At 46.2% G+C, this 16,987-nt stretch overlaps 1 protein-coding gene across 6 annotated transcripts in view; it reads left to right on the top strand.

The window, feature by feature from the left end:
* Nucleotides 1–16,987, top strand: part of tasp1 (taspase 1) — a 104,095-nt gene that overhangs the window by 67,767 nt on the left and 19,341 nt on the right. For 4 of the 6 annotated variants that reach the window (XM_033026278.1, XM_033026277.1, XM_033026276.1 and 1 more), the window contains exon 10: nucleotides 2,525–2,635. The exons of the other annotated variants lie outside the window; for them this stretch is intronic. In XM_033026278.1, coding sequence (XP_032882169.1) covers nucleotides 2,525–2,635 — 111 coding nt within the window. The remainder of the gene's footprint in view (nucleotides 1–2,524; nucleotides 2,636–16,987) is intronic. 6 annotated transcript variants of the gene reach the window in all.

Raw genomic sequence — 16,987 nt, 5'->3', positions numbered from 1 at the left:
TGGGGGTAAGTTTACCCCAGGTTTGGGAAACCCTGGTTTAGAGAGATATGGGCCAAATATGGACAAATGCAATCAACCTGAGTAGCGTAGATGGACATCGTGGTTAGTAAAGACGAGTTGGGCCGAACGGCCCGTTTCCATCCTGTATGACTTTGTGACAATCAGTGGGCTAAGTAAGTAAGTGGACAAGTTCATGAGTCCACGCCGACCATCTACCACCCGTTTACACTCGTTCTAGGTTATCCCACTTTCCCATCCACTATCTGCACATGTCTTTGGGATGTGAGAGGAAACCAGAACGCCCGGAGGAAACCCATGCGGCCACAGGGGGAGCATGCAATCTCCACACAGACAGGACCCGAGATCATGATCGAACCTGCGTCTCTGACACTGTGAGACAGCAGCTCTGCCAGCTATGTCACTGTGCCACCTCAAGCAAATCTTTCTGTCGACATTTAATGCACCTAACCTCTACCGCGCTGTGTTTAGTAGTGTGGTTCCCATTAAAGGTATTTTGTTTCAAAAAGCTCTGAAAGGTAGCCAAGGCTGTGCATTAACAACATGGTTGCTGCCTCGCAGCCCCGGAGACCCGGTTCGATCACGACTACGGGCGCTGTCTGTACAGAGTCTGTACGTTCTCCCCGTGACCGCGTGGGTTTTCTCCGAGATCTTCGCTTTCCTCCCACACTCCAAAGACATACAGGTTTGTAGGTTAACGGAACAACAGACAGCCAACCATGTCATCTCTGGGTGCCCGCTCTACCACCCACCAAATGGAGCTCAGGGCCTGGCAGACATTGACGCAGAGACAACAACCTGTGAGATCTAACTATTCCTTTGGTTTATTTATGTTTCATTCGCAAGAAGAAGAAGAAGAGGAAGAAGAAGAAGGTTAAATGACTTGGTATAAATGTAAATTGTCCCTAGTGTGTGTAGGATTGTGTTAATGTGCGGGGATCGCTGGTCGGTGTGGACTCGGTGGGCGGAAGGGTTTGTTTCCACGCTGTATCTCTGAACTAAATTAAAACTAAAATGTCACAGCCTGCAAAGTCTTTATCATATGGTGGACAGAACAGAAACAAACTTTTTTTTTGTTGTCTCTTTAACGGGAGGTTCTTTCAAGTTTGGAAATTGAAAACGTGTGTATCTTAATGCAGTAAATGGATGTGTGTTCTTTCACATGCACCTGTTTCTAATTTGCAAACATGAAAGATGTCTGCATCAAAAGACCTTTTAAAAAAAAAAATCACGATTCTTCCGTGATACCCAATGAACACGAAGCACACAAGTGGTGGTGATTGTTTGAGTTATGGTTACCAAACTTTTATTGTTCATTTCAACAAATACATTTGTGTGTGTGTGTCACTCTGAGGCATCTTATTAGCCTTTGGTTGAGATTCCCGTCCAATCATCGTTACTCAGATTGATTTTCCTTTGAAGAATAATTCCATTGTGGTTTGAATAGAGTTCTGACAGAATTGCGAAAGTGAAAACATGGTGAAGGCTTTAACGTTGATTTTCACTTCAAATAAACATAGTTTCAAACACAACACGCTGGCTAATGTTAAGTAACATGGGAAGGTTTCGATTAGTTTAGTTTAGAGATACAGCGCGGAAACAGGCCCTTCGGCCCACCGTCCCCGCCGACCAACGATCCCCGCACACTAACACTATCCTACACCCACTGGGGACAATTTTACAATTCATCGGCGGTCACTCGAAACGAGTATGACTGTCCTCTTTTGGGAGGACGCCTGTGCGTGACTTTGTTTAACGTGGGGAGACTGGTGCACAGACAGCCCCCCCACGGTCAATAGACAATAAGTGCAGGAGTAGGCCATTCGGCCCTTCGAGCCAGCACCGCCATTCAATGTGATCATGGCTGATCATCCCCAATCAGTACCCCGTTCCTGCCTTCTCCCCATATCCCCTGACTCCGCTGTTTTGAAGAGACTCTATCTAGCTCTCTCTTGAAAGCATCCAGAGAACCTGCCTCCACCACCCTCTGAGGCAGAGAATTCCACAGACTCACCACTCTCTGTGAGAAAAAGTGTTTCCTCGTCTCCGTTCTAAATGGCTTACTCCTTATTCGTAAACTGTGGCCCCTGGTTCTGGACTCCCCCAACATCGGGAACATGTTTCCAGCCTTTAGTGTGTCCAAGCCATTAACAATCTTATATGTTTCAATATAAGATGTCTCATCCTTCTAAACTCCAGAATGTACAAGCCCACCTGCTCCATCCGGTCCTTGACAGATGTTACATTTACACCAAGCCGATTAACCTACAAGCCTGTACGTCTGGAGTGTGGGAGGAAACCCACGCAGGTCACGGGAGAAAACGTACAAACTCCGTACAGACAGCACCCATAATCAGGATCGAACCAGTGTCACTGGCGCTGTAAGGCAGCAACTCTAGGAGGTTGTTACCATTTTTCATCTGTTTTACTCTGTTTATATTTAAGTGACCATCTTTCCAAATCTGATTTCTTAATCTGCTATTTCTCAAACTGTTTCCCAATTTAGGCTGTGGTGAACATCTAGTGCGGACCATGTTGGCCAGGGAATGTTCAGTGGCCCTTCAGTCCGAAGATGCCCACCAAGCTCTGTTGGAGACTATGCAAAAGAAATTTGTCCGTAAGCTCCATTTACTTCTTCCTTCTAATGCAATAGAGTTTAGCATGTTGTCACGTGGACCGAAGTACAGTGAAAAGCTTTTGTTGTGTGTGGAAAGTTGGCAGAAAGACAATACATGATTGCAATCGAGCCATTTACATTGAACAGATACATGATAAGGGAATAACTTTTAGTGTTTAGTGCAAGGTAAAGACCGATCAAAGATAGTCCGAGGGTCACCAATGAGTTAGATAGTAGTTCAGCACTGCTCTCTGGTTGTGGTAGGATGGTTCAGTTGCCTGATAACAGCTGGGAAGAAACTGTCCCTGAATCTGGAGGTGTGCATCTTCACACTTCTATGTTTTTTGCCCAATGGGAGAGGGGAGAAGTGAGAGTGGCCAGGGTGCGACTCGTCCTTGATTATGCTGCTGGCCTTGCCTAGGCAGCGCGAGGTCTCTTTTAATCTTCATACCTGCTCAAGCATAGCTTTCTATTTTCTCCTTTTACCACCAAAGTATTTGACGTTTTGAGGAGGAATTCACCCTCTGTGGTGAATACATTGCAGCAGAAGGCTGTGGAGGCCAAGCCCATGGGTGTTTTTGTACGGTGGAGATATCTCTTACAACTTATGAACTTTTTATAAGCAAGGACAAAACGAGATTGAAGGAATGAGGATACAAAGTACTGGAGTAACGCTGCGGGTGGAGCTGCATCTCCAGCCTACTGTGAAGATGGGTTAATACTTTGGAGCAATTGAGTTTGGAGAAGTGTGATGGTTAAATTTAAATAGATGCTTGATTGAACTAACATTTGCAGTAAAATTTAACACGAGACATGCTTTAGAAACTCTGGAATTCTCTGCCTCAGAGGGCGGTGGAGGCAGGTTCTCTGGATGCTTTCAAGTGAGAGCTAGATAGGGCTCTTAAAAATAGCGGTGTCAGGGGATATGGGGAGAAGGTAGGAACGGGGTACTGATTGTGGATGATCAGCCATGATCACATTGAATGGCGGTGCTGGCTCGAAGAGCCGAATGGCCTCCTCCTGCACCTATTGTCTATTGTCTATTGAAACATGTAGCTCAGTCACAGTTACATTGAGGTAAGAACGAGGATGTTGGCAATCTTTTTTTTTAATGAGGATGTTACCATGACTTGAGGGCCGAAGCAGCGGGGAGAGACCAGGCAAGGTAGGACTTTATTTATTGGACGCAGGAGGATGAGGGTTCATCATCATCGGCGGTCACTCGGAACGAGTATGACCGTCCTCTTTTGGGAGGACGCCTGTGCGTGACTTTGTTTAACGTGGGGAGACTGGTGCACAGACAGCCACCCCACGGTCCTTGACAGATCTGGGTCAGGATCCAGTGGCATGGAGTCCAAGACGACCGGAGACCCTTTTCTGCCGCAGCCTTCATCCGCCTTCCCAGCCGTTGTCACGCTCCACTAAGGTCAGCCATCGCCCTCCGCCTGTTCCACCGTTGAGGTCTTGGTTGGATTGCTATTTGTCAGAGACCTCCCCCTCGACCTTACCGCCATGGGTGGCCCTACCAGGAGCATAGCTCCAGACGGCATCGCTCTCAGGATCTCAGGTCCACACAAGCTTCTCCACCACGACAAGGTGACAATCCACGGAGAAGAGGATGAGGGTTAGATGCACAGAGTCTTTTACCCAGAGTAAGGGAACCAAGAGCCAAAGGACATTCATTGATTTAAGGTGAGAGAGGAAAATGTTGATAGGACCCACCGCCCTGGCAGCTCGTTCCATATACCCACCACCATCAATGTGAAAATGTTGCCCCTCAGTTCCTATCACATATTTCCCCTCTCACCTAAAACCTGTGCTTCCCACCCCCCTGGTTCTTGATGTTGAAATAAATTCTTGCAGATCCTTGATGTCCTGATGAGACCTATTGATAGCACGGATAGGGGAGTAGAAAAAGATTTGTAACTATTCACAACTCCGCCTGCCTCAGCTCAACTGCTTCGAGAGCCTTAATTGGTGCCTTTAAGCTCTTTCAACTCATTCTTTGCCACCCTGCTATTTAATTGAAGATGCAAAAAAACTGAAGATTCTGGCGAGCTAAAATAAATGCAGAACACGCTGGAGATACTCTGCAGATCGTGCAACATCTGTGCAAAGGGAGATCATTAATCTATGTTGAGTTATTAACTCTGTACCTCTTTTGCAGAAGTACTGTATCTCCAGCATTTCCAGATTTAATGTCTCATTCCACTCCATGTAAACACGAGGACAGGCAAGGTCTACTGCTTGAGACCTAATGATCAACAACTACTATTCTCTATTTGCTTGCCTTCGCTGGATCCCAGTTAAAGTTGCTCAATTCTAAGCCTTATCTTACTTTTTAAATTCCTTGCTGTTCTGTTATCTTCAGCCCTTAGACCTTCTGTGTTCCTCCAGTTCTGGCCTCTTGACAATCTTCAGGTTTAACTGCTGTGCCTTTGTACACTGTACACTCAATTTCCCCAAATGACCACCTTAAACTTTTGTGTCTCTCCCTCCATTTCCACCTTTTAGATGCTCCTTAAAACCGTAGAAAGTTTTAGTCTGAAGAAGGGTCACCCATTCGTTCTATCCAGAGATGTTGCCTGTCCCGCTGAGTTACGCTAGCATTTTGTGTCTATCTTCGGCGAAAACCAGCATCCGCAGTTCTTTCCTACTCCTTATCTTGTTTCTTCCTTCTTTTCCTTCTTTTTCATAATCTGACACCATTGAGATAATATTATCTAAATGGTGTCAAGTTGGGAAAAGGGGAAGTACAACGGGATCTGGGGGTCCTTGTTCATCAGTCACTGAAAGTAAGCATGCAGGTACAGCAGGCAGTGAAGTAAGCGAATGGCATGTTGGCCTTCATAACAAGCGGAGTTGAGTATAGGAGCAAAGAGGTTATCCTGCAGTTGTACAGGGCCCTAGTGAGACCACACCTGGAGTATTGTGTGCAGTTTTGGTCTCCAAACTTGAGGAAGGACATTCTTGCTATTGAGGGAGTGCAGCATAGGTTCACGAGGTTAATTCCCGGGATGGCGGGACTGTCATATGTTGATAGATTGGAGCGGCTGGGCTTGTATCCTCTGGAATTTAGAAGGATGAGAGGATATCTTATTGAAACATATAAGGTTATTAAGGGTTTGGACACACTAGAGGCAGGAAACATGCTCCCGATGTTGGGGGAGTCCAGAACCAGGGGCCACAGTTTAAGAATAAGGAGTAAGCCATTTAGAACAGAGATGAGGAAACACTTTTTCACACAGAGAGTTGTGAGTCTGTGGAATTCTCTGCCTCAGAGGGCGGTGGAGGCCGGTTCTCTGGATGCTTTCAAGGGAGAGTTAGATAGAGCTTTTTGGGATTGTGGAGTCAGGGGATATGGGGAGAAGGCATGAACGGGGTACAGATTGTGAATGGCCAGCCATGATTACATTGAATGGCGGTGCTGGCTCGAAGGGCCGAATGGCCTACTCCTGCACCTATTGTCTATTGTCTATAATCTGCCACCTTGTTCTTGCCGCCAAAGTGAATAACCTCACATTTATCTACATTATATGGTTATAATAAACCTAAACCTACAACCTGGCGTCACTGTGCCATGGAAGTGTCTGCATTTTTACAGTTAATGTCACCTTAAGACGACTTTTAGGTAGCAATGGGAAGATATCCAGGCCCCTCAAAGTCACTTTAGGTTATCATATTTCAGTGGATAAAGCATTGAAGGGATTGAAGAAACGATCCCTTAAACCCACCACATCACACTGACTATTGTACCCATCAACAATGATCTCATTAACCCACATTAGAGTACCTGCCTCCACCACCTCCCCAGATAGTGCATTCCAAATACGCACCACGCTAAAAAAATCCCATTCAAATCCCCTCTGAACCCCCAACGTATCTCAAACTGATGCCCTTTTGTTTGAATATTGATTTATCTAACTTCAAGTAGCCCCTGCATTCCCTCTCTCTCAATCCCTCCCACACCCATGTCGCACCAGCTTCTTGTTCTCACCTAGCAAACCACTAACAAGGGCCTGTTACCTTTATCATCGTTATATGTTTGCATATCTTTCATTCATTTGTTCTGTATCTCTCTGCATCACCGTCTGCACCTCTTGTTTCCCTTTCCACTGAAAAAGGGTCTCGGCCTGAAACGTCACCCGTTCCTTCCCTCCAGAGATGCTGTCAGTCCCACTGAGTTACTCCAGCAACTTATCTCTACCCTTTTGTCTTAGATAGCCCTCCCGCAGGAAAAAAAAATAAGAATAAGGGGTAGGCCATTTAGAACAGAGACGGGGAAACACTTTTTCTCAGAGAGTGGTGAGTCTGTGGAATTCTCTGCCTCAGAGGGCGGTGGAGGCAGGTTCTCTGGATACTTTCAAGAGAGAGCTAGATCGGGCTCTTAAAGATAGCGGAGTCAGGGGATATGGGGGGGAAGGCAGGAACGAGGTACTGATTGGGGATGATCAGACTTGATCGGCTCAAAGGGCTGAATCGCCTACTCCTGCACCTATTGTCTATAAAATATTCCTTTCTATCCCCTTCCCAATCTTCTATGCCTCTAGTCGGGAGAATAAAGATCCCCATGCAAAGCGTCACCTATCCATGTTCTCTAGAGATGCTGCCTGACCAGCTGAGTTACTCCAGCATGTTGTGTCCTATTGTATACTAAATGATATGGTGTTCGAAAGTACTGATTTCTTTTAATTGCTTCTGACAGCTAAGCTTACTTACCATCTCTGCTCAGGAAGGACATTGATCCTTGTCAAAACCTGCCACTTATTCAGACCACTTGCTTTTATTTTATTGCTGCCCAGAAAATTAATCACTAATTCAGCTGTGGTGCCAGTGGGATATGTTGCATTGGAAATAGTTGCACCTGCTTTCTTTTGAAACTGGGCCATTACATTCAAGTTTGAAAGGCAGCTTTGTTGGGCAAGTTTTGATTTTTCTTCTTTTTTTTTTTTTAAATCAATCTCACTTCAAAGGACTCCTTGAAAGTAAAACATTGTAGGGTGGATAATTTGGTAAATTTGCATATCGGTAATAAAATAATGCCATGTACTCGCACAGAGCATTGAACTGCCAGTCCAATTCAACGTACCTTAATGGCCCTGTCCCACGGTACGAGTTCATTCCAACAGCTCTCCCGAGTTTCCCCTGATTCGAACTCGGAGATTTACGGTAATGGCCGCTTGTCGGTACTCGGGGCTCTCGTGGGCATTTTTCAACATGTTGAAAAATCTTCACGAGTCTTCCCGAGCTTACCTGCCGTTAGGTAGCGAGTCTTCCCGAGTACCTGCCGTTAGCGTTACGAGCCGCGAAGAGACGTCCCCGAGCTCCGACGTACCCGCTATGTTCATTCTCCGTGCTTACCACGAGCTTGATTATTATTAAACTCGGGAGAGCTCTTGGAATGAACTCGTACCCTGGGACAGGGCCATTATTGGGTAAGAGTAAAGATTACATTTGTACTAAATTAATCGTCATTTAGTAATGTATTTTCATGTCACGTCTGGCTGATCATTGGTTAAGTTTTCGTGTGGAATCCTATAAGGGCCTGTCCCACTTACGTGACTTTTTTCGGCCACCCGTCATAGTCGCAGCAGGTCTCCGAAAATTTTCAGCATGTTGAAAATCCAGCGGTGACCAGAAAAAGGTACGACTCTTTGAGTGACTACTCATGACCATACAGGCGTCACGTGTCGACATGGTCACCAGAACGGCGACCAGAAAAAGGTAACGACTCTTTGAGCGACTACTCACGACCATTCAGGCGTCACGTGTCGACCATGTCGACACGTGACGCCTGTATGGTCGTGAGTAGTCGCAAAAAGAGTCGTGCCTTTTTCTGGTCGCCGCTGGATTTTCAACATGCTGAAATTTTCGGCAACCTGCTGCGACTATGACGGGTGCCGGCAAGTCGCCAAAAAAAATCGCGTAAGTGGGACAGGCCCTTTAAGGTGTTATAGTTCCGCACTGTCGAATAAATATAAGACTGTGTTCAGAGATATTCCTTGCATATGCATATATTTGTGGCGCAGTTGGTAGAGTTGCTACCTCACAGCGCCAGAGACCTGGGTTTGATCCCGACCTCGGGTGTCGTCTGTGTGGAGTTTGCAGGTTCTCATAGTGGCCGTGTGGGTTTCCTCCAGGTTGTCCAATTTCCTCTCACAGATCACATAAGACGTGTGGGTTTACAGATTGATTGGCCCCTGTGAGAAAATGCCTCTAATGTGTAAGGAGGTGGATCAGAAATTGGGATAACATTGAAATAGTGTGATGGGCCGTCGGAGTGGACATATCATGTGTGGACCATCATCCTGGCCACACACTCATTTCCCCACTACCTTCAGGTAGAAGGTACAGGAGCCTGAAGACTGCAACGTCCAGGTTCAGAAACAACTTCTTCCCCACAGCCATCAGGCTATTGAACTCAACTCAAACAAAACTCTGAACATTAATAGCCCATTATCTGTTTATTTGCACTTTATCTGTTTTATTTATTCATGTGTGTATATATTTATACAATGGTATATGGACACACTGATCTGTTCTGTATTCATGCCTTCTATATTCTGTTGTGCTGAAGCAAAGCAAGAATTTTATTGTCCTATCAGGGACAATCTCTGGAACTCTCTGCCACAGAAGGTAGTTGAGGCCAGTTCATTGGCTATATTTAAGAGGGAGTTAGATGTGGCCCTTGTGGCTAAAGGGATCAGGGGTATGGAGAGAAGGCAGGTACAGGATACTGAGTTGGATGATCAGCCATGATCATATTGAATGGTGGTGCAGGCTCGAAGGGCCGAATGGCCTACTCCTACACCTATGTTTCTATGACACATGACAATAAACTCTCTTGAATCTTGAATCTTGGTATTGTCTTTCCACGGGCTAGTCAGCACGCAGCAAAAGCTTTTCAATGTACCTCGGCACATGTGACAATAAACCAAACTGACAAACTGAACTGAGACAAGACAAGAGACATTTATTGTCACATGTACCAATCGGTACAGTGAAATTTGTGGTCACCATACAGCCATACGAATAAAATGTCATGGTGGGTGGGCTGAAGGGCCTGTTTCCATGCTGTATATCTAAGCTCTCAAAACTAAATTATCTACTCCTGAAATGAATTTATATTGGTGCAGTACAGAGTAGTAAAATTGCATTCATAAGCTTATATTTCAATATGACGGAGGTGGAATCGCAATAGAATCAGTATTTGTTTATTTCTTCACAGAAATATTCTAAATGTCCGACATTTCATAATGTCCAGCCGATCTGTGTACAAGTTTCGTCTCATGGTCAAGATCTGAAGGATCTTACATGCCAGTGGAATATTTCATAAAATGCAGATGCATTTTTACTTGTCACTTTTTATAATTGGCCGGGTGGGGGGGGGGGGAGGAGGGGACATCAAAGGTGCACAGTGTGTGTGTGTGTGTACGTCCACTTTTTTACTGTCTTCCCGCAAAAGGGATGCCTTGAACAGGCTGTTTGTTAGCAGAGCTGAAAGAATACTTGGCAGGACAGTAGGCTTGAGCCAGCAGGCGGGAAAGCAGCTTAGTTACATTTGTCCCGAGAGCAACTGATTGTAGCCCTCGCCGTCGGCACTCAGCATCCTGTTTACAATTTAGATCTGAATCCCAGCGGGATCCGCGGGCCCCCGGCCAAATTGAGAATGCCTGGCGTAGTCATTCGGAGCTCTTTAAGCAGCAGGTGACAGACAAACTGATGGCAGATGTTTTTTGCTTGTGCAGCTTATAAGCAGTATGCAGCGGAGATATTGCTAAATTTGGGCAAGTGGGGTGGAGGGTGCTGGAGGGGAGGCCCAGGGAAAGGGTGACAGGGAGTGGAAATATTTAAGAATGGTTCTTTGAGGGGGAAAAGGGCACTTTTTTTTTTTTTAAATGATTTTTTTTTTTAAACAAAAAACTCTTTCCAAATCCAAGTTCATTGCATACTTTTGTTTTCAAAGTTCTTTTAAAAAAAATCCCAAATTTACCTCATTAAGTACTTACTATATAGGACTCCCGATAGTAGGTTACAGCACTGGGGGAAGCACAAAAGTTTACAGTGCTAAATTCCAGTTTGCCCATAAACTTTTCTGTACCGTATGACTATGATTCTAAAGTGTAGCAACTAACAGCATTATACTTCTTATTATTTTAATTAAGGTTAATAATCCAACCTTGAATTTAATTACAATAACATCATACAAATTGGTGGAGTGGTCACATATTATAGAGTCATACAGCATGGAAACAGGCCCTTTTGGCCCAACTTGCCCACACCGGCCAGCAATGTCCCAGCTACACTAGTCCCATCTGCCTACATTTGGTCCATGCCCCTCCACACCTGTCCTATCCATGCACCTGTCTAACTGTTTCTTAAACGTTAGGATAGTCCCAGCCTCAACTACCTCCTCTGGCAGCTTGTTCCATACACCCACCACCCTCTGTGTGAAAAAGGTTACCCCTCGGATTCCTATTATATCTTTTCCCCTTCACCTTAAACAGGGCTGCCAACTCTCACGCTTTGAGTGTGAGACTCACGCCCTCAAGCAAACTCTCACGCCCTCACGCTGATAAGAAATTTCTCACGCTCAGTGGTGAGAAATTTTGTGATCAACGGAAATTTCAAAACTCGGATAAACTGCATGGTCCGCGGGTGTTGGAGAGCAGGGGCTGCGGGAGGGATGGGAGCAGAACCAGCAGCGGGAACAGATGCGGGGAGCGGGGACTTGCGAGTGTTTGTGGCGCTGTCGAGTGTTTGCGGTGCTGACGAGTCGCTCGCTGCAGCTCCGGCCATTGAGCATTCCGGACAGTGTGAGTGTCCCGGGCCGCGGAGCCGTCGGAAGCGTTGTGCCGCTGTCGCGAGAGTCTCTGTGCCGAAGGGACAGACCCTCAAAGGGAGGTGGAGAGAGAGAGAGGGGAAGGAGACAGGGGGGAGAGAGAGGGGGTGAGAGGAGAGAGAGGGGAGAGACCGAGGGGGCGTTAATGGAGAGAGAGAAGAGGGAGGGGGGGTAGCGAGGTAGGGGAGAGGGAGGGGGGAGAGGGGGGGGAGAGAGAGGGAAGAGAGAGAGGGGTGAGAAGGAAGAAAGAGGGAAGAGAGAGGGGGTGGAGAGGGTAGGAGATAATGGGAGAGAGGGGGAAGAGAGAGGGGAGAGAGGGGGAAAGAGAGAGAGGTGGGGGGGCAAAGAGAAAGAGGAGATAGAGACAGGAGAAAGAGAGAGGAGAGAGAGAGCCAGGGGGAGAGTGAGGTGGGAGGGAGAAATGGGGGAGAGAGGGAGAGAGATGAGAGAGAGAGGGGGGGGAAGAGAGAGAGGTGAGAGGGAGAGGGAGGGAGGGAGGGAGAAAGAGAGAGAGGGGGGGAAGAGAGGGAGGGAGAGAGAAGAGGGGGGAGAGAAGAAAGAGAGGGGAGAGAGAGTTAGGGGAAATAGAAGGGAGAGAGAGGAGAGAGGGAGGGGGGGGGGAGGGAAGAGGAGAGAGGAGCGCCGCTGCCGTGAGAGTCTGTGCCGAATTCGCCCAGGTGACCGGCATGGATCAGGCTGCGGCTCGGTGCATCCTGGAGGACAACCAGTGGCTGCTGGAAGTAAGTACCAAGCACTGGGTAGATACAGTGGAAGATAGTGGACTTCAAATGGGGGTGGTTGGTGAAAGCATCCTGCTTGCCTGCTGGATTTTCACTTATTGTAACTGCAGGAAAAATGTTCCCGATGTTGGGGGCGTTCAGAACCATGGGTCACAGTTTAAGTATAAAGGGGGGGGCAGTAAGGACTGAGATGAGAACAAACTTTCTTCACGCAGAGAGTTGTGAATCTGTGGAATTCTCTGCCACAGAAGGCAGTGCAGGCCAATTCACTGGATGTTTTCAAGTGAGAGTTACATTTAGTTCTTGGGGCTATCGACATCAAGGGATATGGGGAAAAAACAGGAAAGAGGTACTGATTTTAGATGAATAGCCATGATCATATTGAATGGCAGTGCTGGCTCGAGGGCCGATGGCCTATTCCTGCACCTATTTTCTATGTTTCTATGCTTGAGTATATGGCAATAAAACTCGATCACTTGATTTTGAAGCATTCATGCATGGTGGAGGTATAATGTAGTCATAGAGTGATACAGTGTGAAAACAGGCCCTTCGGTGCAACTTGCCCACACCCGCCAACATGTCCCAGCTACGCCACCTGCTTTTGGTCCATCCCTCCAAACCTGTCCTATTCATGTATCAGTCTAACTTTTTCTTAAATGTTGGGATGGTCCCTGCCTCAACTACCTCCTCTGGCAGCTTGTTCCATACACCCATCACCCTTTGTGTGGATAAAGTTACCCCTTAAAAAGTTACCTCTTAAAAATACTTCAAACAAAAAACATTGAAATTATACTTCTACAGTGCACTAAAACATGATTTTAATACATCAAATTTCAAAAGGTTCCTACCCTGGTAGGGGGGAACACCCTTCTTCCACACCCTCTCCCCACTCGGTTGCTCCACTCCCTCACCGAGTACCCCCAAGGCCAGTGATCAGTGATCACACAGCCCCCCCCTTTCAAAAACGCTCCAATCCAATTTAAAGCATATATATTGCATTCAAGTGTAAGTTAAAAGACTCGCTACAGTATGCACCATATTGCACAATTTCAAGCTGAAAAATGCAAATGTTCCGTACCAATGGGAGAGGGACACCCTCCCCCACCCCCCCCCACCCCCCCCCCCCCCCCACCCCCCGGTCGCTATGCTCCATCGGGCTTGGTCTCTCACAATTTCTCACTCCCAACTCTCACCCAATGTTGGCAGACCTGCCTTAAACCTATGTCCTCTGGTCCTCAATTCCCCTACTCTGAGCAAGAGAGTCTGTGCATCTAAATATTATTTGCAGTGCTAAACGCAAACTTCTGAATGTGTTTTACTCTTTGCCCTCACACCTTATTCATTTATTTTATCTCTTCTTTACACCATAAACTCTTACCTTCCCAGACCAAGATGACTTTGTAGCTTACATCATTTGCCTTCTGTTAGATTCAAAGCCACTTCAACATTAAAATCAAAGAATATAATTTTGGAACACAAATGAAAGCTAACATGTATAATGCATTTCTTTTTGGAGATTGGTTTTATTTTTACTGGTGTTCTGGGAACGATGAGAAATTAATCACAGATATGTGTCTGATCTGCAGTTCCGCTGCTTAGTTGTGTGTTTTGACTGGACAGCTGTTTATCATGGGTGCAGTGAATGGATGCCAATGTGAGTTTGCTTGAACGGTTGGTGCTGTTCAGCAGCTCCAGAATCTCAACTAAAATTAAAGGCGAAGATGGACTAAAAAAGCTGGAGTAGCTCAGCCGGACAGGCAGCAGCATCTCTGGAGAGAAGGAATGGGTGACGTTTCTGGTCAAGAGCCAAGAGTGTTTTATTGTCCGATGTCCCAGATAGAACAATGAAATTCTTACTTGCTGCAGCACAACAGAATATGTAAACATAGTACACTGTAAATAATACGATAATTGTGAGCGAGAAAAAAAAGTTGTGTGTATATATACACACACTCGCATATATACACACACACGCATACACACATACCCAAAAAACAAACAATAATGGTGCAATAATAATAATAATAATAATAATAATAATAGTCTATTGTAGTTAAGAGCTTATATGAGGTTGTTGTGTTTAATAGCCTGATGGCTGTAGGGAAGAAGCTGTTCCTGAATGTTACAATTTTCAGGCTCCTGTACCTTCTTCCCGATGGCAGTGGTGAGATGAGTGCGTGGCCAGGATGGTGTGAGTCTGAAGTTGGCTGCCTTTTTGAGGCAGCGAATCCTATAAATCTCTTCGATGGTGGGGAGGTCAGAGCCGGTGATGGACCGGGCAGTGTTCACAACTTTTTGCAGTCTTTTCCGCTCCTGGACGTTCAAGTTGCCGAACCAGGCAATGGTGCAACCAGTCAATATGCTCTCTACTGTGCACCTGTAGAAGTTCAAGAGAATCCTCTTTGACATACCGGATCTCTGTAATCTTCTCAGGAAGTAGAGGCGCTGATGTGCTTTCTTTATAATTGTATCAGTGTGCTGGGTCCAGGAAAGATCTTCAGAAATATGCACGCTCAGGAATTTGAAGTTTTTGACTCTCTCCACCATCGTCCTGTTGATATAAACAGAATTGTGGGTCCTCATCCTACCTCTTCCAAAGTCCACAGTCTGATATTGAGAGCCAGGTTGTGCTGGCACCATTTGGTCAATCGGTCGATCCCACTTGTATACTCTGCAACGGTGGTGTTGTCGGCGAACTTGAAGATGGAGTTCGCACTATGTCCGGCTACACAGTCATGAGTATAGAGTGAGTACAGCACCCTAGCCTTGAGGTGCGCCCGTACTGATTGTTACTGAGGATGAAGTATTTCCGCCAATTCGAACAGACTGTGGTCTGTAGATGAGGAAGTCGAGGATCCAATTGCAGAGGGATGCGCAGAGACCCAGCTAGTTCCGTGAGCTTGGTAACCAGCTTTTTTTTAAATGTTTACTTTTTAAAATTTTCAAAAATATTTATTCAAATATTAAAATAATATTTACAATACAATGAAACAAAACAGAACCCACCGCCATAATACAAGACAAACAAATATACAAAGTAAACTACCAAACAAATATATTGCAATCCTTGCCCAGAATACATTCAAACCCCCAGCGGTCCCAGGAATCCCCCAGGGTGCCCATGGACAGGGCGTAGTCCCTCTCTAACACCATCCGGGCACGGACGTAACCACGGAAAAGGGGCAGGCAGCCGGCTCGGGTAAAGCCCTCCACCGCCTGGCGCTGTGATTCCGCGGATGGCCAGCTTGGCCAGGCCCAGGGGCAACCCAACCAGGACATCTTCGGCCCTGCCCTCTCCCCTACGCACAGGGTGTCCAAAGATGAGGATGGTGGGTGAGAAATGCAGCCAGAAGGCAAAGAGCTGCCCCTTCAGGTATTGGAACAGTGGCTGCAGCCTCACGCACTCGATATACACGTGGTACACAGACTCTTCCAGCCCGCAAAAGAGGCAGGCGGCTGGCGAGTGTGAACCGCGAGAGAAACAGGTTGCAGGTGCAATACCCTCCACCCCATGGTAACCAGCTTGATGATGGTATTGAACGCCGAGCTGTAGTCTATAAACAACATCCTGACGTAAGTGTTTTTATTGTCCAAGTGGTCCAGTGCGGAGTGGAGAGCCAGTGAAATTGCATCCTCCGTGGACCTAATGTGATGGTAAGCGAAATGTAGTTGGTCGAGATTCTTGTCGAGGTAGGAGTTGATGTGCACCATAACCAACCTCTCAAAACGCTTCATCACCACGGACGTTAGTGCCACTGGTCGATAGTCATTGAGGCACGTCGCCTTACTCTTCTTGGGCACCGGTATTATTGATGCCCTCTTAAAGCAGGTGGGAACCTCAGAGGTGAGAGGTTGAAAATGTCTGTAAAAACTCCAGCCAGTTGGTCTGCACATGTCTTGAGAACTCGACCGGGTATACCATCAGGTCCAGGCGCTTTCTGAAGGTTCACCCCCTGAATGATCTTCTGACGTCGGCCGAGACCCTTCTTCAGACTAGTCAGTGGAAAGTGAAACAAGAGATATAGATGGTGATGCGGAGACATAAAGAACAATGAATGAAAGATATGCAAAAAAAGTAATGATGATGGGGGAAACAGGCCATATTAGCTGTTTGTTGGGTGAAAACGAGAAGCTGGTGCGACGGTGGGGGGATAGAGAGAGAGGGAATGCCGGGGCTACTTGAAGTTGGAGAAATCAATATTCATACCACTGGGGTGTAAGCTGCCCAAGCAAAATATGAGATGCTGTTCCTCCAATTTGAGTTTAGCCTCACTCTGAAAAAGGAGGAGACCGAGGACAGAAAGGTCAGTGTGGGAATGGGAAGGAGAATTAAAGTGTTTAGCCACTGGAAGATCAGGCGGACTTCAGCAAAACGATCGCCCAGTCTATGTTTGGTCTCGCCCATAAGCCTGTCCCGCTGAGTTACTTCAGCTTTTTTGTATCTATCTTTGGTTTAAACAGCATCTGCAGTTCCTTCTCACTAAATTTAAAGGCACTGTGAGTACTTCGGCAGAAAGGAAGGCAGTGGATTACTTGAACTCATCATTCAAACTATTCATGATACTGAGTCGCAGTGGGGAGGATACTGTAGGAGAAGGGCAGCAAGAGCCAAGAGTGCTTAAATGCCATTTGCACCAAAATGGAACAATGACATTCTTACTTGCAGCAGCACAAGTTTTGTTAACATAGTACCCAATAGATAACAGAATAAACAAGCAAAAAAACATTTAAAAAAAACAATATTAGTGCAAAACAAAACCAAAGACTGAA

This window comes from Amblyraja radiata, chromosome 8, assembly GCF_010909765.2.
Source record: "Amblyraja radiata isolate CabotCenter1 chromosome 8, sAmbRad1.1.pri, whole genome shotgun sequence".
NCBI lineage: Eukaryota > Metazoa > Chordata > Chondrichthyes > Rajiformes > Rajidae > Amblyraja > Amblyraja radiata.
Note: the sequence above shows the minus strand (reverse complement) of the source record. Positions and strands in the feature narration are given on the sequence as shown.